General features: G+C 38.9%; 2 protein-coding genes across 7 annotated transcripts in view; one reads left to right on the top strand and one right to left on the bottom strand.

The window, feature by feature from the left end:
• CMSS1 (cms1 ribosomal small subunit homolog) overlaps positions 1 to 16,388 on the bottom strand; it is a 242,367-nt gene that overhangs the window by 110,058 nt on the left and 115,921 nt on the right. Inside the window, exon 1 of one of the 3 annotated variants that reach the window (XM_061366601.1) lies at positions 4,848 to 4,965. The exons of the other annotated variants lie outside the window; for them this stretch is intronic. Within the exon in view, the coding sequence (XP_061222585.1) occupies positions 4,848 to 4,950 (103 nt within the window). The 5' untranslated portion in view covers positions 4,951 to 4,965. Of the gene's footprint in view, positions 1 to 4,847; positions 4,966 to 16,388 lie in introns of those variants that run through there. 3 annotated transcript variants of the gene reach the window in all.
• FILIP1L (filamin A interacting protein 1 like) overlaps positions 1 to 16,388 on the top strand; it is a 162,217-nt gene that overhangs the window by 33,423 nt on the left and 112,406 nt on the right. The gene's annotated exons all lie outside the window — the stretch shown is intronic.

Here is a 16,388-nt window from a genome sequence, read left to right as displayed (position 1 = left end):
ACCTGTAGCAACAGGCAGTGCAGATGCTTTCCCCCTCTCCCTGCCCTTCTTCTTTTTCTTCAGTTACAGCATCAAAAGGAAACTAAGACCTTTTAGAGACATAAATGATGCATTCCTGATCTAGAATGCCATCAGCACCTGGACACCTGGCAAAACATAGTTCAATACCCACCAATTCTCCCCCCCCACCCCGACAGCAAGCATGAATATTCTTGCCTTTCTTCTTATTTACCAACAACACTTAAAGGCAAGAGTGTTCAGAAGTTCATTTCAGCGGGTTTTGTTCTGGTTACATTACAGCAAATTGCTTTGATCTGGGGGAAGGAGGAGGAGGGAAGCAGAGAACATCTTAAGTTCACAAAGCCAAAAGCCAAGATGCACAAAACTGAAACATTCCAAAGGTAAAAATAATCGTCTTTAAACTGCAAGAGCAGAGATGTAATTTTGAGCAGTACAGCATGACATCATGGTTTATATGGGGCCAGCCCAATAAATCAGGCTGTGCCTAATTAGAGATCCTACTGCAAATCTACATTATTTAGACAAATAATTAAAACAGGACAGTCCATAATACAAGCCAGATATGTTTACTAAAATATGTTCTTTTCAAACTTTTATGTTCACTACTGCTTACAAAGCTTTCGCATTTAGTAAATTATAGACCCCATAGCTTTTATTTTAGGCTGACTTCACTTTCAAGGAATTCTTCAATTAACTTTACATTGCTTTAAGCTCTTCATCCAATGAGAAAATAATCTGTGGTTTCTTCCAGTGCCAATGGTTGCTCTCCACTTTTGACTTGCAGGCTTACTGTCTTTTTAGAGCCAGGGTCTGTTTGTCTAAAACCAGCCTATTTGTCACAGCATTTTTACAAGTCCTCTGTAAAAGGAGAACAAACTTTTGTGGTGGGTAAACTGCTAGGAACAATGAAGGCTGTTCTCACAATCTCAACAGATGAGTGCCAAATTGAAGGGACACTTGGCAATAAGCCCAGAGCTGAAAGCCCTGACTACCTGAGATACACTTCTTTCCGACCTACCCCAATTTTTGATTTTGCAATTTCTACTTTTCTCAGTTTTTTTTCCAAAACATGTGCTTTTCCTCAAATCTAATAGTTATGACAGGCTCAAACATTCAGAGCCTAAAAAACCCAGTGCTATCAAACATTACTATCTGTAACTGGTCTCAATGCCTCTGGAATTGTTGAAAACGCTGTGGAGACTTTGACTATCAGTTACTTGGTAGATAATGTTAAATCAAGAGCCAAAGAGTTTAATCAAAAGCATGAACTGAACAGAATGGACAGGATTCATTCCTAAACTGCACATTTTTCCTCCTAAACCTTCAGAGATGTATATGTATTTTTTTTTTCTTTTAATCTCAGATTAAATAGAAGGGGAGAGTGGGCAGCTTTTACTCCTTTTCCCTTTTGACATTTGACTTGGTAAATGGACCAACATATGAAGGATGAGAAAAACTGTAAAGACCATGACTGAGGAATAAAATGTTTGACACAATCAACAGAAAAGGACCACACAAAAAAGAAATGTATTTCTGTTTGTGCAGTATTATGTTGTTAAAATAATTTTCTTCTGTGGAAAATTAACCAAGTACAAACATGGAGAAAATATCACCCACCTCTTAATAAACAGTTTTTAGATAAAATAATGCAGCAAGCTTTAAAGGAATCAAAACACATTAAATATTATATGCACTGCATGACAATGTTCATAAAGACATGGCAAATGCACCTCCCTCAACCACAGCCGCCATGATCAGCATACCCTTAAATAGGAATATACCCTTCAGACCTCCATTTGAATTCTTCTTTATGATAAAAATGCATCAAAATTATTAAGATTTTTCTTTTTTTTTTAAAGACTTCGTGGACAGAAATATTATGACTGACCTCACTTAAGTGCAAGCATTTGGAGTCACAGCCATTCCAATTCCCTTACATTCTCAGTGTGCAGCAACAGATTTCTCAGGAAGAAAAACCATTACTATTTGGACATAGTTTGGAAAGAAACAGTGAAAATTAAGAAAGCAGCCTTCCCAAAGAAGTATCTATTTTTGCAATGCGTGCTTTCAAAGCACAATGCGTACAGAATGAAATATTTCAGTTCTCTTGTGTAAACTTGTAGATTGTTTGCTATTGATCTTTTGAGTCATATTTTGGCAGTAAACTGGTAGAAAATGTAAGTACTACAAACCAAGTGATGTAATCTACATCTATATTTAACTCATTTTGCTTTTTTTCTGTCCAAGAGGAAAACTCAGAAAAGATACAAAAATCAAAGACAGGTGAAAGAAAGACCAAAACCAGAATATAGTAAAATTTATATTTTTAAATAAATAATCTGCACTCCAATTTTTTCTCCATATTATGAGTTTTGTGATAATGAACACCTTCAGAAGAGATAGATTCCTTGCTGTTCTAAGTTACAGGACAGAACTCAGATTAAAGTAAGTGGTGTTTCTACCTGTACTCAAGATGTAGGACTAAGCACTTTCTTAAATAAATGACATATTGACTCTATAAAACCACGGCAAAACCCGATCTTAAGGAATCTACATTTTTTTCAGAGTGGATTATTCTTTCCTCCCTGCCCCAAAACTGCTGTATATTCACGAAAAGAAAATAAAGAAGAAAACTGCATTATACTGAGGCCATCCATACGTCCCTGGCTTGTAATGCTGTGTGTGCAGTACATGTACACAGTACATGCTAATGCCACATTCCCTGTCTACTACTGTTGTGGCACAGAGCAGTTGCAAGAGTGTCCAGGTTTCTGGTCCTTTGTGGAGTACATAATACTACATGGCAGTTTGGACAGAAGCTAGAAAAAACATACGGAGGAGGGTAGCTGACAGAGGGCAACTAATGCAGTGCTTTTCACGGGTAATTAAAGCTTTGCTCAACCTCAAACTCTCAGTTGTGACATGTCTTTAACCAGATAAAGAAACTGCCAGGCAAGGACAACAGTGCATGAGAGAAAGAATGCATGAGCGAGACCACGTGCAGGAGATGGAACATGTGTACTTCCCCCCCTTTCCTTCTCCCAGGTTCCTCCCACCAGCTGAGAGCCACTACCCAAGGGCTCAAACCTCTTCAAAGTCTGGTTACCCTAAAAATAAGAACATGGTGTAGGCCAGTATTTACAAAACAACTGGAGGAATCTTACACCCATTAAACCCTAGGTCAACGTTTTCTTACCTCTCTGAAGCAGGGACTCGCAGATGACAGCTTTTTCATTTCTTTTCCTTACTCCTCACCCACCCTCCCCTCCTGTCACACTGCTTTCCACCTCTTCCTCTCTGCCACCTGGGAACCAGTTGTGGGGGAGCTGTCAAGGTGACAAACACCATGCACCAACTTCTGTGAAACTATGAGCTTTGTCTCTTGGAATAAAGCATCTCAAACTCCAGAGTTCATTTAAGAACATGACTAATTGCCTTTCAGATGAAATAGCAAGGAAACAGGATATTTAAGACTTAAAAAAAATTAAAAATCACACAAATTGCATTGACTTCATTAGAGGCTGAAACCCACATAAAATCTGTTTAATAATAAGCGAGAGAATGTTTGCCTTATATTACACAAAGGATCAGACTAGATGGCTACACAGGGTCCTTCTGGCTAAGTTGTGATGATACAGATGCCAGGGAATTTTAAAGATCGGGATTATTTCCAGGATGAATTACACTATTTTTTTGTTTAGTTTTGGTCTTTTAAAACCTGACAAAACCCAAAGGAATACTGTGCACACAGCAGCCCAGAGCCTGCCTTTAGATACTGTCCGAATGACATACTTCTTTGATCAAGGAGATAGCAATAACTGTTTCCATTAATTCTCTGTTAAGTATCACAGGATTCAAACTGTTGATTTCCAGGATTACCTCATACCCAGGCCTCTCACTGATTAACTAAAACTGTATACATATAGGAAAATGAACAAGAAAGCAAAACTGCAAAACTATGAACCAAGAGTGTCCCTGATAAAAGAAATGGACTGCTGTTCTCAGCTCCTTTCCATAGGTTGATTGTGAATTGTAACCAGACAAGATCGCCTTTTTCAAGCTTCCAGCAACTGGCGAACATGCATTCTGCACAGGAAGTCGTATTTATAGTTGCATAACTCTCCACAATATACCAATTCTCTCATAATCAGAAGTTGTCTCTAGGCCTGCTAAATGAAAGATCTTTTTCCTTGGGATTGCATCCTTTAACAGGAAGCTTCCAAATCTACAGTGAGTAGGGGCTGTGGAGGGAAAAATATAGTACAGTACAGCTCCCACGCCATTATTATAGTAAAGACGTATCCGATTTTGCTTTTTTTTAAGGAAACCAAACAACTCTGGAATCATGGCATTGCGATTTGCGTTAAATAATCTGTTGAATCACCATTTAACTTGTAATATGCGTTTAACTTGAATATTATTTGCTACCAAGTTTTAAATTCTTCGTGGGTATGGATAGATAAAGAAGTTACTACTACATAACCTTCCTTATATACTTGGACAGGGCCTTTAAACATGCAGATATTCCACAGGAAATCTGCAGCAGTGCACTCTGCTTCACTGAAGGAAAATCTATTTCAAACTTCTGCAAGCAACTGTAGCTGAGAGTTAATAACTTGCTTGCTAATTCGTTCACCTTACATGTAGAAAATTATTAAGAAAGAAAACCCAAACACCTACTGGAAATCTTCAAATTATCTTCCAACAACAGTAACAGAGTATTTAAAAGGGCACAGCACTAGCCTGTGCTGAGGTTTTCCCTCTCCTCCCCTAAACACAGAGACAAAGAATACCATTTCTTAAGTAAAAAAAGATTAATACTTTACCAAAGGAGAAACTCTTCAAAAGCAAAAAAGCACTGCAAAAGTTGTTCTTACCTAAAAATTGAAAGAAGAGAGAGATGGAAAAGTGCGTAAGACTAAGAATCATCCCTTGGAGCACTGTACCTTCAAAACACAATTCCCAAACAATATTTTCCAGACATCGTGAAAGCTGTGGAACAAATCTAAAGAAAACAAGCTACACCACAACAGGAAATTGCAATTTCTTTGAAAAAATAATTAACCTTCAGAAGGAAACCACTACTAGTATAAACAAACAAGTAATAAAGGAAACTGTTTTACCACAGGGAAACCTGTCCTAAAGCAGTGGCACAAGGGAATATAAAAAGTGTTTGCCAGAAGTGATGGGTCTCTGAAGAAAATGGGAGCAATTCTGTAACAAGGATCATGCACACACAGAACTCAGGTAAGTCTTCTTCAAGTTTTCAAAGAGAAGGCTGGAGCACAGAAATCCACTAACTTTTAAATAGAGGGCTCAAATTTAAATTGAATGTACTCACATACTGCTGGAACTCATACATGATCAGGAGGAGTTTGAAGGATATCTATCAGGCTAAATTACTTCTATAATCATAGCTTTCGATGCCCAATCCTTGTAATTTATAATAACTACAGTTATACAATAAGCATCTTGGTGATTATTCCATTATATTAAGTGGGAATCAGAAAAGATGAAAAATCTCAAAGTTGAACCTTATTCATCAGAAGATGACAATATTTTTTCCCCACAAGACACACAAACTGAAAACAGGTCTAATTTTTAGAACTTAAAATCATTATTTTACATGAAAACCTCATTCTCTAATTTGATTTATGAATTTTTGCTCCCTTTTACTGCTTACAATTCTTAAAATAGTTGCAAGTGAGCAGCAGTCCTTTTGTATTTACTGATATTCCAGTGGGAGAAAAGAAGTTCACAGGGGTGTAAGAAAGCTGTAACTAAAATAAATACTAAAAATAGAAACATTTTTTATTTCAGATGTTAGGTCAACTATCTGTAAGTAACAGCACTTCAGACTGTCCTTATTTGTTCTTTTTTGTTACACTGGTGCCCTTTGTAGTTTCTAGTATTTTGGCAACTGGAACATACACAATAAAGCTAGCAACACAACAAAAGCTTAGCAGAGGCAACAATAATTTGATTTAAAAAAGAACACAGAACACAGAACAGAGCAGGCAGTTCTACGAACAGTGGAACCAGCTTGATTTGGCTTCCTATGACTTTGTCTCCTATGGGGATTTGAAAAACCTTCAGTAGGTCAACAACCTCACACTAAAATTTCCAACTTCTACCTGTACTTTCAGTCATTCAATTTATTTTTATTTTTTTTTTGAAGCAGCATTCAACTAAGGAAAAGAACTTTCCTGCTCTCTGAACCAGTTTCGTAACACTACGGCAGTATTAAGTTTTGTGACTTCTTGTTTTCTGATCCTCTTGTAGAGGATCAGTACGAGAGAAAGGCTTTTATACAATGCTAAAATAGATCCATGGTTAGCAAATGCCAATCCTTACCTACAAGGAGATTTTAGTGAAGTCAGAAATGCTAACTATTGCTATGGAGATCTGAAACACAAATACACCACCTGTGCCTCAACATACTCACAGGTGAGGTTTTTTTCCTATCTCTCCTAAAGGGATTTGGGAAATGGAAATTTCCAAAGTTAGACAAATGGCAGAAAATAACATGTACAAATTAAGAATGTCAGTGTTGCACTCAGGAAATGTAAGAGATTATCTCTGGAAACACCCTCTCAAATGGAAAAATGGTGGCAGCAGCAATCGTGGGAGATGAGGGAAAAATAAGGTCTATCTAGAAACAAGACATCCTTCCAGTTCCCAGGAGGAAGAGCAAGAATGAACTGCCAATGGTTTAATTGTGCACTTTTCTCATGCTGTTAAAACAAAGAGGATAGAGCATCCAGAAACCCTCTGTAACTATTACCTTGTAACTATCCCCCTGCAGGGTGAGCTCACCAAGGGCTCCCACGTAGCTAAGCTGCAAGCCAGAAAGCCCAACAGTCAACAGCAATCCTGCAAAGGGCTGTTTCGAGATATAGGCAGACCACTAACCAGGAACAAAGGCTCTACTTCTGCAAGAGTCCTGACAAAGGCAGAGTCTCACAAGAACTGAAAAAAATCCCCAGGCAGAGACAGTGTCTGAGCCCTTCTCAAAAGCCAGAGGGAGTCAAAAGAAAGGCTCCGGGTGCAGAGCTCTGCTCTGCTGTTCCACTGCATTGCAAACATGAACCTTCTCTTTCTGACACGTGATGCCCTCATGGCACAACTAATGAGCATCATGCACACCCCCAAGATCATAATTTTCTTCAATTCTACTTGTTCTGTTCCTTTTTTTTTTAATCCCTGAGATTCCCCATATTTTTCTGGTATCTTCCAAGAAGAGTTTGTTAAAGTTATTCATGGACATGAAGAACATGCAAAATCTGAAAACAGACTTGAGGAAACATTTCTGTGCACTCTCCCTGGAAGATAAGGTGCCAACACCCGATCTAAAACTTCCTGTAGGCTTGCTATGGTCCTGGTGTGACTAATATACCCAGGTATATTTATACCAAAAAATTCTAGGGGAAGAAAGGCATACAGAGCAAATATAAAATACTAAATCTTCACAGTTTTGGAGACTTCACAGAGGTTTTTCTGAATATGTACGACTCTGCTGTTGGCCTTTTGTATCCCCCTAGGCATGGTGATCTTCAGCCAAATAGAAGATAAAAACTACTGAAATACGAAGATGACCACACAAAGCATTTGGAGAAAGCTACCTTGCTGCACACAGAAACAAAAAGTGGCCTGCAGTGTTATCAGACAAGCTGCCTGAAGCTTCACAACAAACCACAAATGCCAACCACAGAAAAGCATGTCCAAAAGTCACATTAATCCTTATGTAGATTTAGATTTAAGTAGCCCAGTAATAATAAAACTAAGAATAGTAGTTCTGGCCATTTAAGCCACTTAGCTATTTTGGCTTGGTACACTTGTTATCAGGCCACCTGAGCCAGGACACTACTACTAACATCTGCTTCCTGCCTCTCGGGCCCTTCCTCCATCAGAGCTTTCCCTGGACTCGGAATTTGACTTGAGCCAAGGAGATGGATGACGCTCACCCTCTTTCTGCAGACTTTTTGCTGCTTTGAGCAGCAAGAGGCAACTAGAACGTGACATGAACTGGAGGGTGGGTGATGTCCTGCCTCATAAACCTGCAGAACTGAAGGTACAGATTTTACAGAAGTTGTTTAAAGATGTTTCTTGTTTCACTTCTACTTCATTCAGTAACTTTAAATTTTGGGAAAGAAACTTTCAAGCTTTGTTCAATTCATTTTCTAGTTGAAAGGGCAGAAAAAGAGCAGTTTAGGAAAAGAAAAAAATAATCTGTTCTACAGCAAAGGTGCTGGCAATTTATCTGGGAGAAAACAAAAGCCAGAAATACCATTTCACTGCTCAAGCTGAAAGACAAGTTCTAGTTGTACCATAAAGGTAAGTGTCAAACAGTATGCTTGATTTTTGCTTAAACACTGACTCACTGAATAAAATCTATGTTATTCTTTTATGTAAACAGTTCCTTTAAAAGCAGCAAAATGAAATAACAGACAGTATTAATCTGGACATGAACTTCTGCTATCCTTATTGAGACATGTCTGTAATTATAACTGACTCCATTAGCGTACTCAAAATGTGCTGCATGTTGTATTAGAGATCTTTACATATATATATATATTACTATATGCTTACTTATCTGGTGCACCTTTTGAGACTAGCAAACTAATAACAGAATTAGTTGTTTTTTCTTTAAGATATTTTTGCAAAATGTAATCCAGAAGTGCATATAAAATTTTATCTCAGGCATCGGCATGGCCTTTATTAGAATTAGTCAAGATGTATGCCTTACAGAAATAAGTTGAGATTTTTTTTTTTCTGCCTAATTATTCACTGACCATTCTTTTCACTTAAGGGAATGTTTCGTCCAAGAAATGTCACTTATCATAAGAATCAAGGTTGTTTACATTCTACACAAATGTTATGCTCTCAAGCTTTCATTTCTGAAAATGTCAAAAAGTAAGAGGGATGATGCTGTGCTTGTAAAAGCATTCTTTATTAACAGAACGAGTCTCGTGGCATTTTAGGTTTCCCACAAGGTGTTTTTCTGTCTATTATTTTAGGACTTTTTCCCACACATCGTGTTCCTGATGTAGGCTTTGGCAGGTTGCAAGATATGAGCTGGATAAAAAATTATAGCTTGTTTTCAGTATAACCTTCGACTGTTAAACATTAAGCACTTTTTGCACAAGGTAATTCAGACCAAGGTGCACACACACAGAAAAGATGACAGTTTTCATTGTGGAAAGCTGAAGTCCTGAAGGATGTCAATGACAATTTTATGAAGAGAACAAATCTTGAAACATAAATCAGCTTTTCTTGCAAATTCTATATTGTCTTCATTCTGATCTCCTAAGAGAGATTTAATGGCATTTAACAGTACACTTTCTTGAAAGTTTAGTGGTCCCACACCATCCTTGCGGCTAAATTGAGGAAGTGTGGTCTGGATGATCGGGTAGTGAGGTGGACTGTGAACTGGCTGAAGGAGAGAAGCCAGAGAGTTGTAGTCTATGGGGCGGAGTCTAGTTGGAGGCCTGTATCTAGTGGAGTGCCTCAAGGGTCGGTACTGGGACCAGTATTATTTAATATATTCATCAACGATTTAGATGAGGGAATTGAGTGTACTATCAGCAAGTTTGCTGATGACACTAAGCTGGGAGGGGTGGCCGACACGCCGGAAGGCTGTGCTGCCATCCAGCGAGACCTGGACAGGCTGGAGAGCTGGGCGGGGAATAACTTGATGAAATATAACAAGGGAAAGTGTAGAGTCCTGCATCTGGGCAGGAACAACCCCAGGTTCCAGTATAGGCTGGGGAACGACCTGTTAGAGAGCAGTGTAGGGGAGAGGGACCTGGGGGTCCTGGTGGACGACAGGGTGACCATGAGCCGACATTGTGCCCTTGTGGCCAAGAAGGCCAATGGCATCCTGGGTTGTATTAGAAGGGGGGTGGTTAGTAGGTCGAGAGAGGTCCTCCTTCCCCTCTACTCTGCCCTGGTGAGACCTCATCTGGAATATTGTGTCCAGTTCTGGGCCCCTCAGTTTAAAAAGGACAGGGACCTGCTGGAGAGAGTCCAGCGCAGGGCAACTAAGATGATTAAGGGAGTGGAGCATCTCCCTTATGAGGAAAGACTGAGGGAGCTGGGTCTCTATAGTTTGGAGAAGAGGAGATTGAGGGGTGACCTTATTAGTGTATATAAATATATAAAGGGGGAGTGTCACGAGGATGGAGCCAGGCTCTTCTCAGTGGCAAACAATGAAAGGACAAGGGGTAATGGGTACAAATTGGAGCACAAGAGGTTCCACTTAAACCTGAGAAGAAACTTCTTCTCAGTGAGGGTGACGGAACACTGGAACAGGCTGCCCAGGGAGGTTGTGGAATCTCCTTCTTTGGAGACATTCAAGACCCGCCTGGACACGTTCCTGTGTAACCTTATCTAGGTGTTCCTGCTCCGGCAGGGGGATTGGACTAGATGATCTTTTGAGGTCCCTTCCAATCTCTAACCTACTGTGATACTGTGATACTGTGAACATCAATACAGACATTCTACAAAGAACCTGTAGCTAAAGGACACACACAGACAAACAGCAGAACAAATACTGATCTTCAGGTACATAAAATGTCAAATTCGCCAGCCCACAATAAAAAAAATGACCAAGACTTCAAAGCATATCAGAGAACATGTTCACATGTTTTCTTGATCAATAAGATCGATTTCCCATCTGCTCCCTTAAAGAATCAAGAGGTGGATTGCATTTGAACAGTTGTATTTGCAGCCCAAGGAAGTTTCAAAAGCTAGATATAGAATCACAAACTTGCCAGGTCTATTTTGTAAGCTTATACCTGTGCAAATACCCAAGAAGAAACAGGAGGCTTTGCTGACAGATAGCAACTGAATCATGGTCCTGCTGCAAATCTTACTAATGTCATAACACTAGCATTGCTAAACCCATGAATGTGAAAAAGACTTTAGTTGATAAAAATCAGAATTCACATAGAATTCAGAATTCTAAAGCTGCCTGGACCACAGATATCGAATGGCACTTTTCATTTAGCATTATAGTCAGCTGTTAAAGGTATATTTAATGTTTCATATTCATAAAGTTTAAAACAAAAGTGCTTCTAATCAGATTTGGCAGGAAAGGGAGAAATGCATACACAGAATGAGGTAAGTGCGATCTTGCCCAGCTGAAGAACAGGGAATGGCAGGGCTTCAGGCCATGACTCACACAGACACTGAGCAGTAGAGAGCTACAGATAATTCTCAGGTAAACTTTGCATGAGCCACTACATCATCCTTCTCTATCCTTCCTGCATTAATCATGTCATTAATAATCTGACACAGCCCAAGAAGAATGTTTGATTTACAGGGAGCAGAGCAATGCTAGCAGAACAAACACTTTGGCAAGTCAAAAAAGGAAAGACCAACCTAAATTTCATTTTAGCTTTAACCACACCCTAGAAGAACAAGAAAACTGGGAAAAAGAAAAACCAAAACCAAAAAAAGGTATCTTCCCACTATGAGATTGTATACTTCACTTAAAGTTCCTGACGAACCAGTTAGTGAGAGCACAAATGTGAAGGATACACAAGAGCACACGATAAAGAACCAGCCCAAACATGTACCTAAGCAAAAACAAAAAAAACACCCCAAGCTTTCTTTTGAAGTTTTCATCATAGTTACATAATTTCCACATTAATCCAGATGTTTTTAAACAACTTCTATAGCATGTATTCGTGAATCAATTGTACGGTGAATACAAAGTGTATTGTTAGGAAAGATTCTGTCCTAGCCAGGTGTCTTGGTTACTCCACTAAAGTAAGAAAGACAAGAGGAAATACTCAGCCAAAATAAAAATGCAAAATTTCAGACTTGCCTTTAAAAATTATTACTCTGAATTGATAGCACTCACTGTAATAAATGTCACTATAATTTAAAATACTGTATATGGCTAATTCACCTTAAACATCTCCAAAAAGTAATGGTCATTTGACAGGATGGCAGATCACTTCCATTCACTCTGAAACAAATAAAACCCCCTGCAGATTACTTTAAAAGCAGAATGAAATTATCATGCAAAGAAAGGTCTCACCCAAAACATGCAAGGGATGTAGGAAACAGCAGTAGTTGCATTAAAAAAAGTCCTTCGAGCCAGTTCACAATAGCAGTTCTCAGAAGAGTATCCACAGCAAACATGTGCTGAAGTCTCTCTAAGCATATGAGAAGAGTATGGTACTGCTTATGGGTTTTTTTCAGGTTATCATTACTTCATCTGTTTCTAAGTCTTCCTAAGTAGGGTGCCTATTATCTTAGTGTTTCCTTCCCATAGAACACTCCCTTTTCCCTCACTTTCCTGCCATTTTATCTTAGCATCAATCCTGTGAACTGACAAATTGATTTATTAGCTTCATGACTTTAAACCACAGGGTTGCAGGTCCACCTTCCATCATAAAGCAAAGCTCTAGAAACTGAAAAGCAAAGTCAGAAAAAAATATTTTCTCTCTTCCTTTTCTCTTTCATCTTTAACCCACTATAGTGGCTACTCATGAGCTACTGACACCTAAATGTGTTACCCAAGTTAAAAATTTGTTTTAAATAGTTGTAATTGCTTTGTTCTTACTGATTATTCATGGCATCCTTTTCTCAATATTAAAAGTAACATATTACCAATTTTACAGCTAAAAGTTAAGACAATATATCAAAACATTAGTGTAATGCAAAATAAAAAAGAAAATCCAATATTAATCTTCTGACACTGATTTGGAAAGTTTCTTGGTTGTGCCATGACAATAGCCCTAAGTCTCTTACTAGAATTTAAACCAAGGTGCTTTGAAGGTTTTCTCAACTTATGTCCCTTTCCTGGCTTCTTGTTCTAAAGCCAGGATTGACTTGAGAGAAGCAAAAAAAAAACATTTTGCCCATGGTTGCTCAATGTCACATGCAGAAAACCACTAGTAATACCAAATTTGTAATAGGCAGTAATCTGCTATACGACTATTCCCTTTCTCATCAGTTTTCCAAAGGTCAGCTAAAGACTATGTGGGCAATAGTAGAAAATCTCTCAGAGGAGTCCCTACGTATATAAACAGCATTTGCCAGATAACGGTAGGTTGGCAAGACTGATCTGTTCATGCTTCATTCAGGAAAGGTGTTAAGGTCAGTTTCACAACTCTGGTTTACTTTGGGAGGAATGGGGGTGTCTGGTTTGCTCTTTTTTAATTTTAAGACCTTCTGAAACCAAAGGAAAGATTTAGAGAGAATGCCACTAACTTAATGCATATTCTATAGTGTATATGAGCACCCTGGGGAAAATCTGCACTCTGATAGATTCCATCTTCTCCTGCCTTGAGGAGTATAAACCAGGTTCACAGTTTACATTTAATCTAATGGTGGCTTTCAAAACAAACACATTTCAGACATATCTAGCAAATACTCCCCTTCTCACACAGCATTCCAAGTTTCTCCTGAAAAGAAGGCCTTCCTTCCTGAGAAAGACTTCAAGGATATCTTCTAAACTTGCCAGTAGCTTGCATTACATAGCACACCTAAGAATTTTAAACTGACCTTTGTCCCCTCCAAGAAAGCCATCAGTCTGTTCCAAACAGCCCACGCACACTCAGCAGAAAGCCAAAGCTCCCAGAAACTTTCAGATACGTAATCTATCTGTCCCAAGGGATGAGACTCTGTCTGCCTCTTCACGCACACAAAAGGGTGAAAAGAGCTTTCTACAGTCTTAAATATCTCACAACACACATTTGGTCCTTAGAAGCCTTTCCCTGCTCCTTGCTCTGTGACACTGCTTCCTTCCATGTTCACATCTAAAAAGGGCCTCAGAAATTTGCTGACAACTTGGAAGTAACATGCACATGCACTTTGCCAGCATAAGCTATAGAAAGGCAAGGAGGAGAAATACACGCAACCCACTTATGCTGCACACCTATTACAGCAAGGCTACTAGGATGGAAGCACGCAGGATGAATACCTCCCCCAGGAATCTGCACTTCCCCCAAGGGACCATGCAGCAGTTTGCACAGGTGTTATATGCCCCATGCAAACGCCGTTTTCTGGTGGTGGGAACCGAATTTGCTATCTCCTGCCAACCTAAATCTATCAAGAAAAACAAAAACAAAGGAACAAAACAGACAATAGCTATAGAGGTTCCAGAGGAATGTAATGACTATAACAAAAGGCAATAGCAGTAGTGAGACAAGGGTTTATTAATGGGTCAAAAACCAGGCTGAAATGACTCAGATACAGAATCAAACCCCAGCTGGATCGCCTGTCTCCTTCAGAGATTGCAGGCCTTTGTGCAATTTGTATTCAGGTTTCCTAGGGACCATTAAAAAGAAGTCTCTATCTGGTCTTTCACCTCTCGATCAGAAGGGTGTTCTACCAAAGCAGAGAAGCATTACTATCATAAAATCACAGAATGGTTGCTCAGGTTGCAAACACAGACCAAACTGCTCACAGCCTCATGCAGCCTGGCCCTGAGCACTGACAGGGATGGAGCATTCACCACTGCCTTGGGCAACCTGTTCCAGTGTATCACCACCCTCACAATAAAGAATTTCTTTCTTATGTCTAACTTAAATCTCTCCTGTTTAAGTTTCAACCCATTACCCCTTGTCCTATCCCTTCTTAACAGAGCAGAAACAGCAGAAGCATCAAGCTGTACCCTCTTAATGAAGGTCAGCAAGTTGGAGTAGAGCACAAACCCTACCTACTAACCACTGGTGCAGTGCAAATGGTTTCCTTAAAGTGACTGTAAACGTACGGTAAGAAAACAGCAGTCACCAGAAGTCTGTACAACCACTATTAAAAGAGCACATAAACAGACTGTAAGCGTGGAGAGAGGTGGAAAGAGGTGACAACACTGGAGTGACTTAGGTATTTTATCCCATTCTTTCAAGAGAAGGCATGTCTACCCACATCTTCAACACCGCCTTTTCTTCAGAACACTACCAACCATTGCCACTATTAGGAAGTAGGACTTTCATGCATGCGATGCACTTCAATATCTCAGGTTATCAATGCATATGTAGGTATCATTCCAAGTATGCAAGAGATAGCAGCGTGTTGTGATTCTGATTCTATCTACATTCACATGTAGCTACTCATAAAATTGACACCTTCCACCCATCCATGCCAGGCCTTTTCTCAATTATCCACATTAAAAAGCTCAGTAACACAAAACATTAATTCGACAAAAATCTCAATTCCTTAGTTACAATGACTTAATACAAAAACAAACAAACAACAAAAAAAACCCACCAAACCAAAACCAAATAAAAACAAACAACAAACAAACAAACCAAACAAAACTCACAAAACAGTAAGTGTTACTCTTTCCACTAACAAATCCACAGGTTTTCAAACAGAACTTTCAAAGCAGTAGGACATTGTCTTCCTTGATGTTCCACGTGTACCATGGAATGAACTTCGAATGAGACAGTCAAAACAGTAAGATTTCACTTTCTTCCAGGTTACCAAATCAGGTGCCAAATTCCTCTCCATATTTGATGGGGAGGCAAATGTCTATGAGAGTGCATCAGCTGGGTACCTAAAGAAGGGAAAAGACCAGAACGCACTGAGATCAAGAAGGGACAATCACAGATCTGGCAAGAATTATGAACTGAACAGAAACCCACCACATTTTGGACAGGAGTGGGACATGGAACAGACCTTGCTAGAGTTGCCAGAAAAGTAACAATAAGCCAAAAATTAAACTTGCTGCAAACCATTACTCAGAGTGACACAAAATAGTAAAGAGCTGTTTGGTTCTCAAATAAAATACTATGACAGTGTGTCAAGACACATTATGTTGTCTTAGTATTACTTAAATATTTCTGAAACCTATGTAAAAAAATGTTTCCTTTCTTCCTGTTTGGAGGGCTTAATTTTATCAAGAAAACTCAAAGATGCTGCCATTGTTTCCTTGGGGATTTAGTGTACTGGACAAGTCACTGGTCTTAACAAGTGTACCAATTCACATCTAGTATTGTTTTAATAGCCCATGCCCTGACGAAAGACAAAAAAAGACCATAAAGCATTTAATTGTGCTTTAATAAAAAACAGTAAAACATTTTTTCTTTTTTTATGCAAAACCACAGAATTTCCTTATATACATCTTATTATTAGTCAAAACTAACTCAGTACACTTTGAAGAAAAAGAAAGTAACACACTGCATTGTTACAAGTTAATTGTGATAGACTACCTTGAAAAGTCAAGGAGACTAACTGATGGATCAACATTTTTTCCCCATATCTTACAATGTTAGCTGATTTTGTACAGTGAATATTTACACAGCCATTCACAGAAACTTTTCTAATACAGAGAAATTGTTTCAACCAGCAATTAGTAAAACAGGGTACTGGTGCTCTCTCCTGTGACTTCATCAGGAACTCTACAGTAA

Source organism: Neopsephotus bourkii, unplaced genomic scaffold (assembly GCF_033783945.1).
Source record: "Neopsephotus bourkii isolate Nb327-2 ecotype Australia unplaced genomic scaffold, CSIRO-AGI_Nbou_v1 NB_1350, whole genome shotgun sequence".
Classification (NCBI taxonomy): domain Eukaryota; kingdom Metazoa; phylum Chordata; class Aves; order Psittaciformes; family Psittacidae; genus Neopsephotus; species Neopsephotus bourkii.
The sequence above is the reverse complement of the archived record's forward strand: the minus strand, read 5'-3'. Positions and strand labels throughout refer to the sequence as shown.